Raw genomic sequence first — 16,771 nt, 5'->3', positions numbered from 1 at the left:
AACGTTTTACTCCAGACAGGTGTTGGTGTCAGATGTGCTGTGTTGGGCTAAGAACACCTATCTGTGATCATCGCCACAACAAAAAGAAATAAGAAATAACACCAACATTTTTTCTGCTGTTTTGCATTGTTTTCCATATTTGTTTTATTCATTTCTACTCAGGAAGTGTCTTGTTTTACAGCAACCCAGAACGTACAAATAAACGGTTTATTTAATTACCTAAAAAAGGTGGCGACGGGTCATGTTCAAACTCAAATCAAGCAGCTTATTGTATGAAACAAAATTATTACATTATCATTTACTAATAGAATAATCACCAGCAGAAGGATTTCACAACCTGGCAACGTAGAAACTGGCCTTCAATCACTGACCTGTAGAGCTTTTTTCCATTAAAGACTAGTATAGCCTTTAGGTAAAACGTATTAGCCGTATAAAAGAAATATTATTTTACTCAGTGTTTGCATTCGGTTTATAACATCACTTGCCTCCTGATATAATTGTAGGGCAAACACTACAATTAAAAAGTACCTTATTAGAAACAAACAAAAATGATATTTTGAATTTGTCTTTAATGAGTAATCAAGGCCCTGAACTTTGGCATTACATGAGTTTGTATTACAACAGTAACATTTATAACAGCATTTTACGTGACTTTGAAAAACAAGAAGGAAGAGTTTGGGGGTTGACAAAGGCTCGAGTGGAGTGGGGGTGTTGTCCCGTCGGTCTCATCTTCAGTCGCTCTCACTGCCACTCTCCAGGTTCACGTACCAGTTGTCCTTTCCCAAGTCCTCGACGAAGCACGGGCCTGGAGACCCAAAAGGCACGGACGTCACTCCAGACTTCAGAGCCCACGCTGTCACTCAATTCCAGCCCCCTCCCCCCCGTTGGGTGTGCCGCTCACCGTTTGGGGTTCCGTCTTCGTCCTCTTCGATGTGGTCTGTGTCGTAGCTCACAAAGATGTTCTGAGGAAACACAGTAGAGTTAAACATGAGCCCAAAGACTGGACTGGCCGTGGTGGAGCCTGACCCAGTACCTTGCTCCTCAGGAGTCGCTCCCAGTGTCCCGGCTGCTGTTTGACCAGTCGGAGGACTGGCTCGTTGGACTTCATCTCCCAGCAGCAGCGGTCAGCAACGACGTCACCATGAAGCTGCAGGTCGGCTCTGTAGGTCCGACCGTCGGCTCTGCCACTAAACACAATAGAGGGTGGGCGGTTGGGGGGCAGGAGAAGAGAGAAGTCCAAGCATAAGCTGAGCTAGTTTGATTTCACAGCATAGCGGCTGGTGAGGGGGGGCTGCTGACTGACCTGTAGACCACCCGGTCGGGGTAGAAGTCACAGCGCTGGTTCTCTGGGTTCCTCAGCTTTACCGTCACGATGGCAAAGCTGGACGTCTGGTACCAGCGGGCCAGGGGGTGGAAACTGAACGAGTCACAGGGAGATTAAACGCAGACGTAACGTGTGCAGATTTAGTTTAACTACATCTTTATTGTCAGAATACAAATATCAAAGAGTGTAAGAACACTATGACGGGACATTTAGAAGAACATTTAACGCCATAAGGTATAACATCGGACGTTGCCACGAGCGATGAGGAAGGACGTTTATTTGAATATGCACTTTGTACATTTTGGGGGGGTCACCAGAGTCTTCCTCGTTGGTGTCGTCGCTTTGATGTTCACCTGCAGGAACACGGAGATCATCACTAAACACAATGCTCCACTCTTATGTTGTCACATTTCATTTTTCTGGGTACAGAAGCAGTGACGCGTCATCTCCTTTATGTGATCACCACGAATGGAACGGCCTCTCTTGTGAGTGAGAAACCAAACAACGGTGTCGGTCTCCATCTAGAATTCATGCCGAAGTTAGACAATTACATTGTTTACCTTTGCCGAGATGAGCAGCAGGAGGTTCTCTTCCATTTTGGATTCTGTGACGCAAACATACAAGTGGTAATATTAATATTGCGGACATCATTTAATCCCAACCTACGTATTCATGCAGGAGATCTCATGATTAATTGATGATAAGTATGTAGTAGATGATACATGAATAAAGTCGTGTTGGTTGGCGAGACCGCTGCCGGTTAACCGACTGTGGAACATGTGTGTGATGTTTTATCCAATTGATTTTAGTATTGTATATATTTACGCTGCTGACCTCGTGGTCTGCTCAGCAGACTTCAGATCAGCCGTGTGGAGGCTTTTCTGTCCGACGGCGGCCCGGCGGTCAGGCGACGGTGTTTGACCACACTCCGGGATCAGCTCGAGGGGAGGAAGCTCAGCGAGCGGGTCGACCTCGGCCGCTCTGAAGGCTTCGGCCAGAACCTCCACCTTGATCCCGACCTCCAGAGACGGTGCCGCGTCCCCAGACCTGCGGACAAGAGCCGTGCTTCACTTGTCACAGCAACGGAGGCCGGCGCCTTGTGGACCCGCCGCTCTGGTGTTTGCCTACTTAGATGTGTGACCCGCCTCCTCGGCGTCCCGGCGGAGCGCCCGCAGCAGGTCCAGGTGCTCCTGGTTGGTGACTCCCATCCCGGTGTTCAGGATCTCCGCCTGCACGCTGCATTCATTGATCACAGTTTTCATACCCGGAACCTGAGTCAGACGGACCTGAGGGGAAAAACACATTTAATAATCATTTCTCTTCTGCCAACGGAACCAAAACAGGGCAGTCCCACGTACTTGTTCCTTTTCGCTACAAGATGGAAATCTGATCGCAAAAATGTCTTTATAATCACATTTTTTGAGATGCCAGAATTTTTTTTGTGCCTTTATTTATACGAATGTCGCGAGCTACAAATGTGAATGACTATAGCAATATAAAATCAAAAGCATAAAAGCATTAATGCAGTAAAAAGATGGCAAAGACAGACACCTTTTAGTTCGGAGCCACTAGAAGGCCCCACGTGAAGATCATGAGTCAACATGTCAGCTTCATACGTGTGTGTGACCTCAGGAGAAGGTCACAGCAGTCTTAAGATAACTGCACTAATTACTTTGAACAAAAAACAAAGTTAAAACTTTTAAATCCCGTTTTTTGGCTCCTTGGTGTTGTAATATCTTAAGGGATAACAAAATGAAATCAATGATTTGTGCCTCAGAGTACCGAATTTACACGCGTTGGAAGGTTAAGGGCCAAAATGGTAGCAGAAGTGCAAACCAAGCTTCAGAGTTGAGATAAATGTGTGAATCAGTAACTGGATGAGCTCACCATGGGATCAACAAACACGGTGTTTCCCAGACTGAACACGGCTCTGGCTCGGTGCTGCAGGCCTTGGATCTTCTGGCTGATCGCTCTGGTGACCTGAGAGATGAACCGGGGGTCCAATCACATGTTTAAACCACCAGCCAGGACAGTAGGAGGCACAAACAGGTAGGGGTGGGAATCTCTTCCCACCTTCCCACCTCACGATTCGATTCTAAACTGATAAAACGATTATCGATGCATCTTGATTTTATAAATTTTCTCAAATCTGAGTTTTCTACTCAGAGGTTGCTAATCACTTCCACTTTATTTGATAATTAAATAAAATCAACAGATGAATTACCTTTTCATTTTTTATAAGAGAAAAAAAAATCTTTGTCACAAATAGGATTTTCTATCAACAATGCAAGAACCAACGCAGCTTGCATTTCAACGCAACATGGAAGTAGCCGATGTAAAAAAAATATTGAACACATTCATTTTTCTTTTAAATAAATAAAAAGCTGCTCTTAGTCTCACACCGGTCCGTATTTGTAAAATACCGGGAAAAGAAGTCTGAATCTGTGAATATCTTGCCAACTTTCAGTACGGATCAACTTTTTGGAAAATGGAATTAATGAGGTAGGATGTGTGCAGGCTCCTCCATAGTTCGGTAAAGTTGGCAAGATATTCAGATTCAGACTGGTCTGCGAGCTGGACGCGTCGCTCTTAATGTGCCGGTAATGATGCTTGTAGCTGGTTGTCATCTACGGTTAGATAAAGGTGGCGTTTGTGTTTTGACAACGTTTTATCTCAGAATGTCGACTTTCTATCCCCTTTCTTCAGTGCGGAAATGGGCTTCTATAGTTGTGTGGATGCATCACTCCAGCCAGCGAGCAAATATCTCGCGCGAGACACTTATTATTTTTTTTAATTCCGATTATTAACTTTTCTGAATCGAGACCAAATCGTTCCAGAGAGAATTGAGAAATAGAAAAATCGCGTGGGGGGGGCACAGACCTCGGGGTGCCAGTCGATCTCGCCATCGCTCGGTTTGACCCGGCAGACCACCATCTCCACGGCCTGGCCGGGCAGAGAGCAGAACCGCTCCGGCAGCTGGAGGACCTGATGGGATTTGACCTCCTTCTTGTTTCCCACGTCGATAAACCGAACGAAGACGGAAAAGAACAGCCGGTCGGCTCTGAGGGGGGGGGACAGGACCTCCACCCTGCAATCAACAGTTATAAACCAGTGTAAAAAAAAAAAAAAAGCTGGAGCAGGGTTAAAGGTCAGCAGACATATGAAGTCACATCAAACAGTCGGTCACTCCTAGAACCTGGAGCGGTTTGAGCGAATGGACTTTCAAAAAGTTCTGGACCCTGCGAGCTTCAGGAACATTTTAAGCCAGATTCTTAAACCAAAGCGGATTTTTAAACCAGAATTCACAGAATTTACTTGAATAACAATTTGTTCATTGATGCAATATGGTGGTGTTTTTATTTCAAGTCTGTCGTCTCAATCAATCAAAACTTTTCAAATTTCAGACTCAAGGTCCAGATTATGTTTGTATGCATGTTCTTTGTATCTCTTGGGTTTGTCCTGGTTAATAAAGCTTGAATAAAGGGGGTGGGGACCGGACGGAGCAGCTGTGACTGGCGCTCGAGTTACGAGCTCGGCTGCAGTTCTTTGTGTTTGGACGACAGACCTGTGGAAGACTTCGTGCTCCTGGACAGCGTACAGGCCGCCCTGCAGCACCTCCTCAGCTCCGGGTTTCTTGTCGGCGTAGAAAGCAGACATCTCCGCCGCCAAGCTCTGGAAGCCTCCTCCGCCCTCCTCCACCAGGCGGCCGTAGAACACCGATGCCGTCTTGACATGGAGAGGCAAGACCTGCCAACATCAGACGCAACGTTCTACATTTGTGAGCAGCGGTATGGTGGCTTCTTCAACATCATTATGTCAAACGTTTTTGGGGGATTAACATGACGACTGAGAACTGTGCGAGGGGAACATAGAACACAGCCAGCTGGTCCTTCACGTCAGGATCCTGGACAGATGAAGACTAAGCCTAATTATTTAAATCAAAGATGAGAAGAACAGAGACCTCTAGGAGTCCCGAGGAAGGAAGCAGCGACTCGTCCAGCTTGGGGATGAATCTGTGACGGTTGGGACACACGCTGCGGTCTCTGCAGACGCAAACACAGGAAAACACATTTTACTTTTAACCAGAAGGATTCTTTTATTCAATGAAATTATTATTTGAATCATTCAACCAGAATACACAGATCCTACAAGCTTTGTTCAAAGAGCAGATCCTTTCTCACATTATACAGGCATGAAACAGGTCAAGGGTGAACAAGGTGAGAAGGATATTACCCCTCTAGGGCATCGGTAAGAGATTTCTTCGAGTCATCCGTTGACAGGGGGAGCGGTAGCGTTAGCTAATCATTTCCCCCCGGAGCGCTAGCTAGCTGCCCGACGTCGCGTTCTCTACTACTGTGTTAAATGACTCAATTCATCAAGCTGTAGCTAACGTTAGCCAAGTCTGTGTCAACAAAGCTCCTGGGTAACTTAACATAGATAGACCAGAAAATATTAAAACCATCACTCACCCTGTTCGCAGTTCACTGAATATGAATAACCCCCCCCCCCCCCCCCCCCAAAAAAAAACTCATCGAATCTACACGATACACGTAGGGGTTTTAATGCCTGATTATAGCATTTGAGCAAAGTGTGATTAGAATTATACATATCAATTTTCATTCATCGTCTTTTATTCATTCAATATTATTTAAAAAAACAAAACTAATCGAAGGTGTGTGATGTATGGCGTTACTTTAACAGTTTCAAAAGTAAAATAGATTAAATTCTTCCTGTAGTAAAACACAGAATTGAGGATGTGACAGGACAACATGAATAACAAACAAACCCTCCAGTTGAAGTAATAAAATAACGTTTCCACTCGGTCTCCTTGTTTTCATACTCTGATGAGAAAATATGCAAATAAATAATAAGGAAATAAAGCTTCTGGTCTAGATTACAAAGTGAGGATTAAACGATCAGCTCGCTGCACAGAAATGGAAAGAGAAACCACACAGCGGTCAGCGGATCATCTTTCAGTGGGAAAGCTCACCTGCAGACTCCGAAGCTCTTGAGGTAGCTGCATAGAGGCCTGTCGGCCTTATGGTCCTCCTGGGCCAGCTGGACCCCCCGAACGAAGGACAGCAGCTCGGGGGGCAGCGGGGCGACGGTTCGCTCGAGGTAGCCCACAACTCCGACCATGTGACTGGTGTTCCTCTCAGAGATCAGCAGCACCGACCTGGTGAGCCGAGGCTGGTCCTCGGAGGAACCCTGGAGGAACAAAGACAGGCGTGAACACGAATGTCCTCTGGCCCATTGAGACGTCTTCTTTTAGCATCAATCACTTCCACAGGAATCGGCTCCTACGCGCTCCGAGAGGTTTCTGAAGTTCTTGGCCATACAGGACAGCCGGCCGCCGAACAGTTTGGGAGAAGCGGGGAAGTCGTAGTGGACGACGCACGACGCGTCTCTGACTCCCAGGGACTTCAGACACTGGGTGGTGGTCACTGGAGGGCAGAGGTCAAGTACAGCGTGACCAAAGGGTTCACAGGAGAAGATTCAGAGAATTAATGTTCTTTATTCATATTTTAACAAAATCTAGTTGAAATGGGGCAGAGATTTAAGGTTTTGCCAACGATGTAGCCACAAACTCTTTGTAATACTCAAGGTTAAATATTAGTGAAACCCAGAAACAAAAGGTGACCAATAGAATTGTTCCATGAGGCGTAATACAGGGTTTCACCCACATTGTGTGCACGTGTGTGTGTGTGAATGTGTGTAGTTTACCCAGAATGACGTGGGTTCCGGGGCCGATGGCTTTCCCCCACTGCTCGATGACAAAGTCAAAGTTGTGTGTTAACCGCTCGTGGGTCTTGAGGCAGAATGCAGACTTGCTGCTCACAGCCTGAAGATTGGAAACATCCTCAGTTGTTATTATTGCTACTTCAAGGCTCTGATATTAAGTAAAAAAAGAAAGCTGGTAATTTTATAGACCGTGTATCTGACAGTAGAATGACTCATACTCACTGTAGGTTTACTCATTTAAAAACAAAGGAATGTACAGCATAACCGCAGGTCTTAAATAAGTATACAACGTCTGTCTGGCTGCCATCATTGTTACCTGAAGTCCATCTAGTGAGAATGTATCTGATGGTGCAAGCAACCAACTTCTTAAAGTGTTTAGTCTTCAATAAGTGGCAGTGAAGACAACTCTTTCTACTCGGCAGGAAACAACCTCGTGGCTCATTAAGAGTGAAATGAGTAGGAAGCTGGTGGCAGGTTTCACCTTCCACACGTCTTCAACCTCCTCAGCAGAGTCTGCTACAATCACAGTCTTCTGGCCGATGACTGGGTTGAAATCCAACGCACCCAACAGCACTGAGATCTTGCTGCTCTCCAGAGTCATGAGGACGACCTGCAGGAAGACCGACAGCTACTTTAAACAGAGCGTCTCATCACACAACCAACTTACAGTTGAGCATCAGCCTGCACTACAACTGGCACGGACCTGCTGAACGTTACCATAGAGAACAGCTTCCTCAGGGACGGTCACGACAATGCAAGGGTATGGCATGTAATTGGCTACCAAACCCTCCATGTGACCGGTCCACTTTTTTGCCACAGCGACGAGCTGCCGAGAACAGGAAGCCGTCTCCTTCTGGAAATGCTCCAAAATGGCCGCCATCTTTCAGGAGAACATTAGTCAGTTTCAAAAAAAAAAAAAAAAAACTAGCCGCTGTAGCTCAGAAACTGGAGTGAGAAGGAGGAGCAGTCGGTCACCTGATCCGGGGCGACAGCGAAGAGCCGGTCGGCCTCGTCCAGCACGAGGTGGCAGAGACGCAGGAATAGGAAGCAGTGGCTGGACAGCAGACGGACCAGACTGAAGGGAGTGGTCACTAAGAGCAGGCCTGTGCGACGAGGATCAGCAATACATTTTGTGTGGGATTTTATCATTTCTAGCGGGGAGCACCAGTGGACGGAGATGACAGTTCTCCACTCACAGTCTTTGGGGATCTTGACGGCCTTGGCCTCGTTTTTGCCGACGCCAAGCAGCAAGATGAGCGGGTGGAGGACCGGGGCCACCTTCATGTCCTCCAGCAGGCCGTACACCACCTGAGCTTTCTTCCAGCCTTGACACAGCAGCACCACTATGGGCTGGAGGTGAGAACCAACAGTTAAAGCCCCCAGCAACGATACGACAGCAGTCAATCAAATCATGGCGCGGCCGGAACAATCTAAAATCAATGTGTTAATGTTCTCACCCCTGTGCCTGAGGTGAGGGAGAAGATGGAGTTGAGCAGGATGTGGGTGAGGAGCGGGGCCAAGTAGGCCAGAGGCTGGTCGGCGTTGTGGGAGACGATGACGGTGTTGCATCCTCGGGCCACGGCTGTCCAGCTGTAACGGTCGGCTGGAGACAAGGCGCCATACTGCTTGCTCTTCATCGCCTGGAGGCAGAGCGGCATTTCAGCTTCAACCTGCCAATTAATAAATCAGCACGACCGCCAAAGTCCCCGTTTATAAATCCTAGTTCATCACTTGTGTGTGTGTGTGTGTGTGTGTGTGCGACTGTCCAGATCAAAGGCCTCGGAGACCTGGAAAGTGCTTCTGCTGCAGCTTGGAGGGAAAGCACAGCTGCGACTGGGACCAGTAGGCACCCATGGTGGGTGAAGGCATGAGGACACTCTGTCTACCGCTGCCTCCATCCGTTAGTCAGTCATTGTTTTTTTAACGGACTGAGAAAGATGCTATTCAACTAAAACAGAACCCTGTTTGTAATTAAACCTGCAGGTAAAAGGTCACCAAGCGAATGTTTCAGGTCACAATTCGCTTGCCCCTTTTTTCCAAGTGAAAGCGGCCTCGTTGATGTTTACCCAGCGGAGAGTGTTGGTGACGGGAGCGTCGTCCAGGCCGCTGCAGGGTTCCACTGGGAGGGCGGAGTGCACCAGAGCCCCACTCCGGCTGGGGTCATGGGGAGCGACCTGAGGACAGTCGGGAGGCTGGTGAGACAGAAGACATACGAGACAGTAAATAATAAACCCCGCTGAGTTCTGCAATGGCTCCTTCTGCAGCACAGGCGGCAGCTCTGGGGAAGCAACGTTTTGGTCAATTATTTGCATTTTTTTTTTAACGTTGGCAGAAATAAACACTACCTCCAACAATGCGAGTGAAGCTCTACTCCCCAGAGACAAGGACGCTTTAGAGGAGCTTAACGTGTTCACCAGTCTAGATACCATCTTTAAGTTTCAGGGAGGGGTTTGCCAGGATGACTGTCCCTGATTGGTTAACCATGCACCGCCTTGATGCTTTAACCGGTTTACCTTCCAATCATAAAACAAGGAAATCCTTTTGTATCAATTTAGTACCATTGCAGGACGAGAGAGAGCTTTCTAATTTTGTGGAGATGTACCAACGGGATTCAGTCAAGCAGCTCAAATAACCATAAGAACACTCGGAGAATGAAGAGGAAATACATTTTGGTTTGTGAAGTTTAGGATAAGCCGAGAGAACGAAACGTACCGCGGCGTCTGCTGCCTCCAGGTCGGCAATCGGGGGCTTCGGGTTCAACCACTCCAAAAGGCTGAACGGGACGCAGCAGTTACAAATCAAAAACAGTCTTCAGCATTGAGAAGGGAGTTTGTGTCACGTTTCCCCCCCCAGGTAAAGAGATTCACACTGTCAGACTCCTTCCTCAGCTCACCGTGAACAGGCCCACTCCTCTTCCTTCCTCTGCGTCCTCTCTGCTGACCTCGAATCGCTAGCACACAAAAACATTTAAGGAGGAAGCGTGGAGACGCTCAGCTCCGTCGCACAACAGGTGGTATTGATATTACATTTCACCGTACCTCGTTTCTCCATCTGCCAAACATCCAACCTGACAGCTCTCCCCAACACCTTGTTCACGCGTTCTGCTGAGGAAACAGGGATGAAGCTAAAGGACGTGAGCGACTGGTGCCCTTCACTTAGCATCGAGTGGGAGAACCTCACCTCGTGTGCCGTGTTGCAGGATCGCTGTCGCTTAGAGGCAGACGAGACAGAAGTAGTGAATATAAAGCTGCGGTTTGGTACAATAAGAGCCACGGTCCTCTAATGTAGGTGACAGTTCACATCTTATCTGTTTTCTAAAAAGGACCTTTGCTAATTTCCAGCTAAAATGTATACATGGTTTTCTTTATCTGCTGGGCGTCAACATTTCAACACACAGCGATACCAAGAAAGACACAAAGAACTAAACTGAAGAGCTAACGTAGCACATTATCAGCCAAAGGTACATACTGGGTCTTTAAATACAAAGTTAAAACATACATATCTCTGAACTCTAGATTAAACAAATTAAGATTTTCTGGGGGTTTCGGCCTATTAAAAACATGTGATGATTTCCAGGAAAGTTATGACTTCTAATTGTTTTCTTATTATTCATTTATTTATTTTATGCTATTTATGGACGTTTCCAGACGAGGATGTCCTTTGGGTACAGAAGGGATCTTTACATCTACTGATTTAAAGAGTTGAAAAGGACAGGAGCGCTCTGATTCTAGTCGGGCCTCTAGTGGCAGCGTACACTTCCTGTCCTGTGCAGCGGCTGGAGGCTGCAGTTGTCTCGTCTGGTCGACCGTCTCGTAGCTCTTCGTGCTGACTGACCTGGGACAACAACAAAACAAACTAACTTTTATATCAAGAGTCATTGCTCAGGAATTAATTGTAGAGGTGAAAAATAACAACCACTTTACAGTGCGCAGAAAAAGAAAAAAAAAGGATTCAGACAAAAAAAGATCCAGCCTGCAGGAGTCTCAAGCCCTTTAGATATTACTCACAGCCAAAAACAAAACCCTTCCTGTGTACTCACAGCGGGAGCCGCCTGCTGCTGGACGCTGCCAGGATTCAGGAATCTGTTCAGGAAACATTTATTACCATAATATGTCAGACATACAAGGAACTTGACTTGGCGTTGGTGCGTAACAGCAGACAAGTACGACAATGGACGACAAGACAACTGTGCACGAGGAATGAAATAATTGCTATGGGTTAGTAGTATGAGGCCATGGGTTAATATACTACTAACCCATAGCCTAGAGGTAAACGCCTGCTGGTGGATGCTGCCAGGATTCAGGAACCTTGTGAACTGGTTTCAAACAGCCACGTTAAAAACGGACGGAGAAAGTGCGGTCGACCTCAGGCGATCACACGAGGCGCGTTGCACCAGACGGAGGTCAATGCTCACCTGAACTGAAGAAGAGCCAGAGACGCGTTGGTTTCCTCCATAGAGTCGCTGCACACGAGAGCAGCAAGGACATTTAGCAACATGAAACCTCCCCAGATGGTTAGGTACATTAAGACAATTATACACACACTTCTGAAATGTTTACATAGGCGTTTTCAACAACTATTCAAATGTAAAAAAAAAAGAAGAAAAAAACACAACAGCGGCGCGACTGCTTAGCGGGTGGGCGCACGCCTGTACATTGCATGAATAAAACAGACTAGATCGGCTACAACAGCTTCATGCACTAGTTTGATTATTTGCCGTTTCATGCCAATGAAAGGTTCTGTGTTTTCAGCACAGCTCAATGTCGGTACTGTAAAACTTTCAATCACTGAATGAAGCCATATGTGGGACAAGTATCGCAACATTAAATTGCCTGCACAAAACTCTTGATCAGCATTTGTTTATTGTTGTCGGTCATTTAAACCAATAAGCGCAGAGAGAGAGAGAGAGAGAGAGAGAGAGAGAGAGAGAGAGCGCGTGTGTGCGAGTGAGAGAGAGATCTGCAGTTGTGGCCATTTGTTAATTTACTTATTTTTTTGCAGGAAATAGGTTTAAACTTAAACAAATTACTTATACAAGTAGTTATGTCTCATTGTAGAAATTTGTCCTGTTATTGACGTGTAATGCGCAGCCAGATATTATATCGAATAGCAAATATTCAAACGTCCTTTTTGAGCAATTTTGACAGCCCTACTGGTACAGGAAACAACGCATATTTCGGTGCTTCCTTTCGGTGCCTGAGCCGATTGAAACACTTTTTATTTGACTAATATTCCCCAAATTTCAATGAATTTATACACTTCAAGCTCTTAGAGGGAAAACAATGTAATTATACTGTAAACTGTCATGTGAAGCAACGTTTTTTATTCATTTATTTATATTTACAGTATTGTTTTGTAGGAGTTAATATATTGTTCAATTTGAGGAAAAGAATTTGCCTTGGCAATAAAAAATAAAATAAAACCTTTTTTGTTGTCAATCACTGTGGTTCAGACACTGATATTGTTTTAAAAAGGTTTATCACATCTATTGGACTGCGCTCACCTTTCCGCAGCGGTTCTCGTGACCTTTGACCCGGTGCCTCCCTCAGAGGTCTGTGGCTCATGTTGGGGTTTCTAAAGCAGGCGAGAGGTCAGAGGTGAGGGGGTGTGGGTATTTACCGGAGAACGGACTGTGAGCAGAGCTGCTAACCTGAGGCGTGGAGGGAGCCGCAGGATGTTCCACAGAATCAAAGCGCGGAGAAAGAGCTGAAAACAAGCGGCAGGGCAAACGTCAGTGGATGCAGTCATTTAACGGACCACAGCTACGGACTCTGGGAGGAACCAAAATCCAACCGCTGTTGGGCGTTCTGTTGTTGCCCTCTCCAGGCCCAAGAATGAGTAATCAACTTTAAATCCTGACAGTAATGACGATCCAGTATTACAAATGCACTCGTCTGTAACGGGTCAGTGTGACTCTTCATGTTTAATCCGACTGTGGATGAGTCTCCACGCGGCGTGTCTTTTACCGGGAGGTGGTTGGGAGGTTTGTGGCGCCGGCTTGTTTGAGGTCGAGCAGATGCTTTGGTTGAAGAGGCTGGATGACAACATGACTGTGTTCTGACCGCCGCTGTAATACGCATACTTCTTGGCCACCAGATCGTCGTTCACACAGATCTGATGATTACAAAGATAAAATCAGCTCTCGGTGTAACAACACCAGTGATGAGAAATAGTTTGGATGTTGCTGACATTATTAGGTTAAAGATGAAGACTTAAACATCTCATAATAATGTCTGTATTAAGCTCTGTTAAACCAAATGTGTAGATCTGGCACAGTGGGGTCAAAGTTCACCTTGACATTCCATACGGTCAGGTAGAGTTCAAGGGAGGTAGAGTCCGACTCAGATTCGAGCATCACAGCCTCCGCCATAGTCGACGCTGATGGAAGGAAGAGAACTTTTAAAGAAGCTCCTTAAATCGGTTTTAACGCCGGTCTGGATCTCCAGATGTAAACACATGTCGGCCGCGTCGCTCACCTTGCAGCAGGCGGTGCAGGTAGAGTGTCGCAGAGCCGTCCCACTTACTGGACGCACTGCAGAGGAAACCAATGACTCAAGACGACAGGATTTCATTTGCCAGAACAAACAGAGATACAACATTTATATTACTAGTCTACTGTGATTCAAAGATCAACCGCTTGTCTTACACGAGTTTTGCGCTCTCCTCATAGACGGTCACCCGCAGGGTTGTTGGTTTGATTCCCGCCAGGTGGAACTTCCTGACCCAGAAGGGCAGCTGGAGGAAGGTCGGCAAAGCGATTCGGATACTTGTGGTTCAAAGACGACAAACAAAAGTTAAAAATCAGAAAGCATGTTATGGAATATTTCAATAAAAGCTCGGTAGAAGAGAATGATGTCTGATAAAACAGAGTCTTGATGAATGATCAAAGTTGCAAAAAGTCCATTTATTGCTTGCAAGCAGGAGGTCAAATACACAGGCACGTATCACGGTGCTCTGTGGAAATGACGTCTCCGAGCAGTAAAGACGCTGAGTTTTTATACACATGTGAAGAACATTCTCCGTGCCAGCTACGAGAAGCTGCAAAGCAGGTTGAGATAAGAACCCAGGTGAAGATGAGGGCAGCACACACACACACACACACAAGATCCTCCTCAGTGGACACAGGACACTTGAGACACGGCTTTAGCACAAAACGATGTTATAATATATTTTACCAGTACATGCACAACCACACAAACATGAAATCTTTCACTCAGTCTCTTATTGCACTTTATTACCTTCAAATGTAATTATTTCAAAACGGTGTTGGTCTCAATCTAGAATATATAGCAGCAGCATTCAGTGTCCACCCGACCGCTCTGCTCACTCAAATGCATGTTTTGCTGTTTGGCATAACGGTGTCCGAAGTTCACGATTGACAGACACAGGGAAAACAACGTCGACAGCGCTACACCGAAAACGTTAAGACAAAGCAGCAGAGCGCTCAGAAAATAAAGATGCCGTTGGTGACGCATCTTCTGTAGACGCCGCATGCACTCTGTCCTCGCAAGGAAAATTGGAAAAAAGACACGGGTGCTCAGAAACAGTCAGCAAACAGAGACTTTCTTTGGTTGAGGACAACCCTACAAATAGGCTAATATGTGGACTACTTTGGTTAAATGGCAGTGGTGCTGTGTGGTGGAGGACTGATCCGGGCTTACTGGTCTGAGGCGACAATAAGCCGCTCTCCTTGGTCCACCAGGAGGCAGCGAGTCTGAGAGGACACGGAGTCCATCACGATCGACTCCACCACGGCCCGACACCAGGACTTCATCCACGACCAGTACACCACACACACCTGAGAGGAAACCCAGCCACACACACGTGTTCTCATCCAGATCAGGCCTGATCAAAACGTCCCAGGGTCAGACTCTGCACCCGAGTCGGGCGTGTAAGAACTGAGGGAGACAGCGGACCACGGGTGCTGCGTTACCTGTCCCTCCTCTAACGAGGTGGGCTTCAGCTGGCGCAAGTCCCGAGTCACGTCCTTGTAGAAGAGGTTCATCTGGGCCTGCAGTTGGTCGTACTGGTCTGTGCCACTGCCGGGATCCTGCACAAACCGACCCCAGATGCAGGACGGGCTCTCGATCTGCACAGATGTTACAAAGCGGGTATGGCTGCAAATCACTGTCAAAATTCGAGAGCGAAAATCAGGTTGACGCGCGCTCGTAAATCAAACATCCACGAGCAAAAGTCAGTCTCGAGGGAGGAGAATCTCTGCTCGCGCTCAAAGGTGTTTCCTATGCGCTCGCTGTTGTTCTTTCTGACAGTAAGGGGGCGGAGCCAGTCACATGGTCTCTACACCTGATTGGTTACAAACCCCGTCTTTGGATTGCTGGAGTGATGCATTCACACAACTGAAGAAAGGGGATAGAAAGTCGAAATTCTGAGATAAAACGTTGTCAAAACACAAACGCCACCTTTATGTAACCGTAGTGGAGCGTAGATGACAACCAGCTACAAGCATCATTTACCGTCATTACCGGCACATTAAGACCGATGCGTCCAGCTCGCAGACCGGTCCGTCAGTCTGAATCTGAATATCTTGCCAACTTTACCGAACTATGGAGGAGCCTGCACACATCCTACCTCATTAATTCCATTTTCCAAAAAGTTGATCCGTACTGAAAGTTGGCAAGATATTCACAGATTCAGACTTCTTTTCCCGGTATTTTTCAAATGCGGACCGGTGTGAGAGCTGGCGCGTAGAAAACACCTTCGAGCGCGAGCAGAGATTCTCCTCACGAGGAAGTTCACGTTTCGCGAGACGAACGTTCGATTTACGCGCGCGCATCAACCTGATTTTCCCTCTCTAATTTTGACAGTGATTACTGTCAACAGTCAACTACCACACCTGTCTGAGTCAAAGAGCAACAACAAAACTGAAATCCTCGTGGTGCAACGGGCAAGGTCAAGAAGTTTGTAATGCGCAGGAATTAAAAACACACCGAACCCCGCAAATACGGTTACATTTTTGCTAATTACATCATGGCGTCGATAATGTTACTGTAACCAACTACGAACCATTAACCACTCCGCCTAAGTTGCCGTTAACGGGATACCTACCCTCAGGATGGAGATGTTCACCATGGTGTGAGCTTAATGTTAGTTAGCTAACGTTAGCTGACCAGAGAAAAGCCTTGAAGCGGAAATAACGTTTAAAGTTAACTTTAACTTAGTTGGCTACTCGCTGAACAACTCAAACAAACGTCTAGAAGCCGATCTCGAATTTTAAAAGTTAGCCGAATAACCCAACAAAGCGGAAATATATTTAGAAAAATGTTAAATTAACGCTAATTAGCGGTCCTCGTTTAGCACCTTGGACGCACTTCTTGTTTCTTCTTCTTCTGTGGTGTTTAACGGCGGCTCCCATCCTTTTTCTTCTCCTTCTCATATAAAATGGCGGACTGCAACCAACGTTTAGGTGCATGCCGCCACCTACTGTACTGGAGTGTGTATAGTCATGTCAGATAGATTAGATTTGATAGATATACTTTATTGATCCCTCAAGAGGGACATTTTGGTATCACAGCAGCATGTACAGGGAGGAAAATAGAATAAAAAGATACACATATACAATATAATAAGATAGAAATATTAAATTATTAAATTAAATAAACAAACTGAAACAAAAGAATAACCTTCCAAAAGAGACAATAGTAATAATTTGTAAAAGGAGAAGAGGAAAGAGCAGCAACATCACAG

The 16,771-nt window shown here is 46.3% G+C and overlaps 1 protein-coding gene across 5 annotated transcripts; it reads right to left on the bottom strand.

The window, feature by feature from the left end:
* Positions 1-552: 552 nt before the first annotated feature.
* LOC120828149 (putative ATP-dependent RNA helicase TDRD12) lies at positions 553-16,441 on the bottom strand. Of its 5 annotated transcripts, none has more exons than XM_078084707.1 (38): positions 16,385-16,430; positions 16,133-16,205; positions 15,000-15,155; positions 14,728-14,864; positions 13,713-13,832; positions 13,543-13,598; positions 13,359-13,444; positions 13,033-13,180; positions 12,717-12,772; positions 12,570-12,640; positions 11,481-11,528; positions 11,106-11,148; positions 10,821-10,900; positions 10,247-10,276; positions 10,105-10,170; positions 9,960-10,016; positions 9,779-9,839; positions 9,133-9,258; positions 8,524-8,706; positions 8,263-8,416; positions 8,042-8,169; positions 7,770-7,946; positions 7,548-7,676; positions 7,049-7,166; positions 6,629-6,768; positions 6,315-6,532; positions 5,286-5,367; positions 4,890-5,071; positions 4,205-4,412; positions 3,212-3,304; positions 2,453-2,610; positions 2,159-2,371; positions 1,885-1,928; positions 1,623-1,677; positions 1,304-1,417; positions 1,034-1,187; positions 902-962; positions 553-805 (listed from the first exon to the last, which is right to left on the bottom strand). In XM_078084707.1, exons 2-38 carry the CDS (start codon positions 16,154-16,156, stop codon positions 732-734), a joined length of 4,050 nt encoding a protein of 1,349 aa, XP_077940833.1. In that variant the 5' UTR covers positions 16,157-16,205; positions 16,385-16,430; the 3' UTR covers positions 553-731. The 5 variants fall into 5 exon arrangements, with proteins under 5 accessions (XP_077940833.1, XP_077940834.1, XP_077940831.1 ...); XM_078084708.1 differs by having other exon boundaries at positions 10,105-10,167; XM_078084705.1 differs by having other exon boundaries at positions 8,042-8,416.
* Positions 16,442-16,771: the final 330 nt, after the last annotated feature.

The sequence above is a fragment of the Gasterosteus aculeatus genome, chromosome 11 (genome assembly GCF_964276395.1).
Source record: "Gasterosteus aculeatus chromosome 11, fGasAcu3.hap1.1, whole genome shotgun sequence".
NCBI classification, from domain to species: Eukaryota; Metazoa; Chordata; class Actinopteri; order Perciformes; family Gasterosteidae; genus Gasterosteus; species Gasterosteus aculeatus.
The sequence above is the reverse complement of the archived record's forward strand: the minus strand, read 5'-3'. Positions and strand labels throughout refer to the sequence as shown.

Bases quoted from the DNA above. Each gene is read 5' to 3' on its own strand.
- LOC120828149 (XM_078084704.1), bottom strand. From the start codon at position 16,156: ATGGTGAACATCTCCATCCTGAGG. The intron at 14,865-14,999 runs GTAACGCAGCAC...GTTTCCTCTCAG, and splicing joins CCTCGTTAGAGGAGGGACAG to GTGTGTGTGGTGTACTGGTC. The intron at 6,769-7,048 runs GTAAACTACACA...TCTGCCCTCCAG, and splicing joins CGGAACCCACGTCATTCTGG to TGACCACCACCCAGTGTCTG.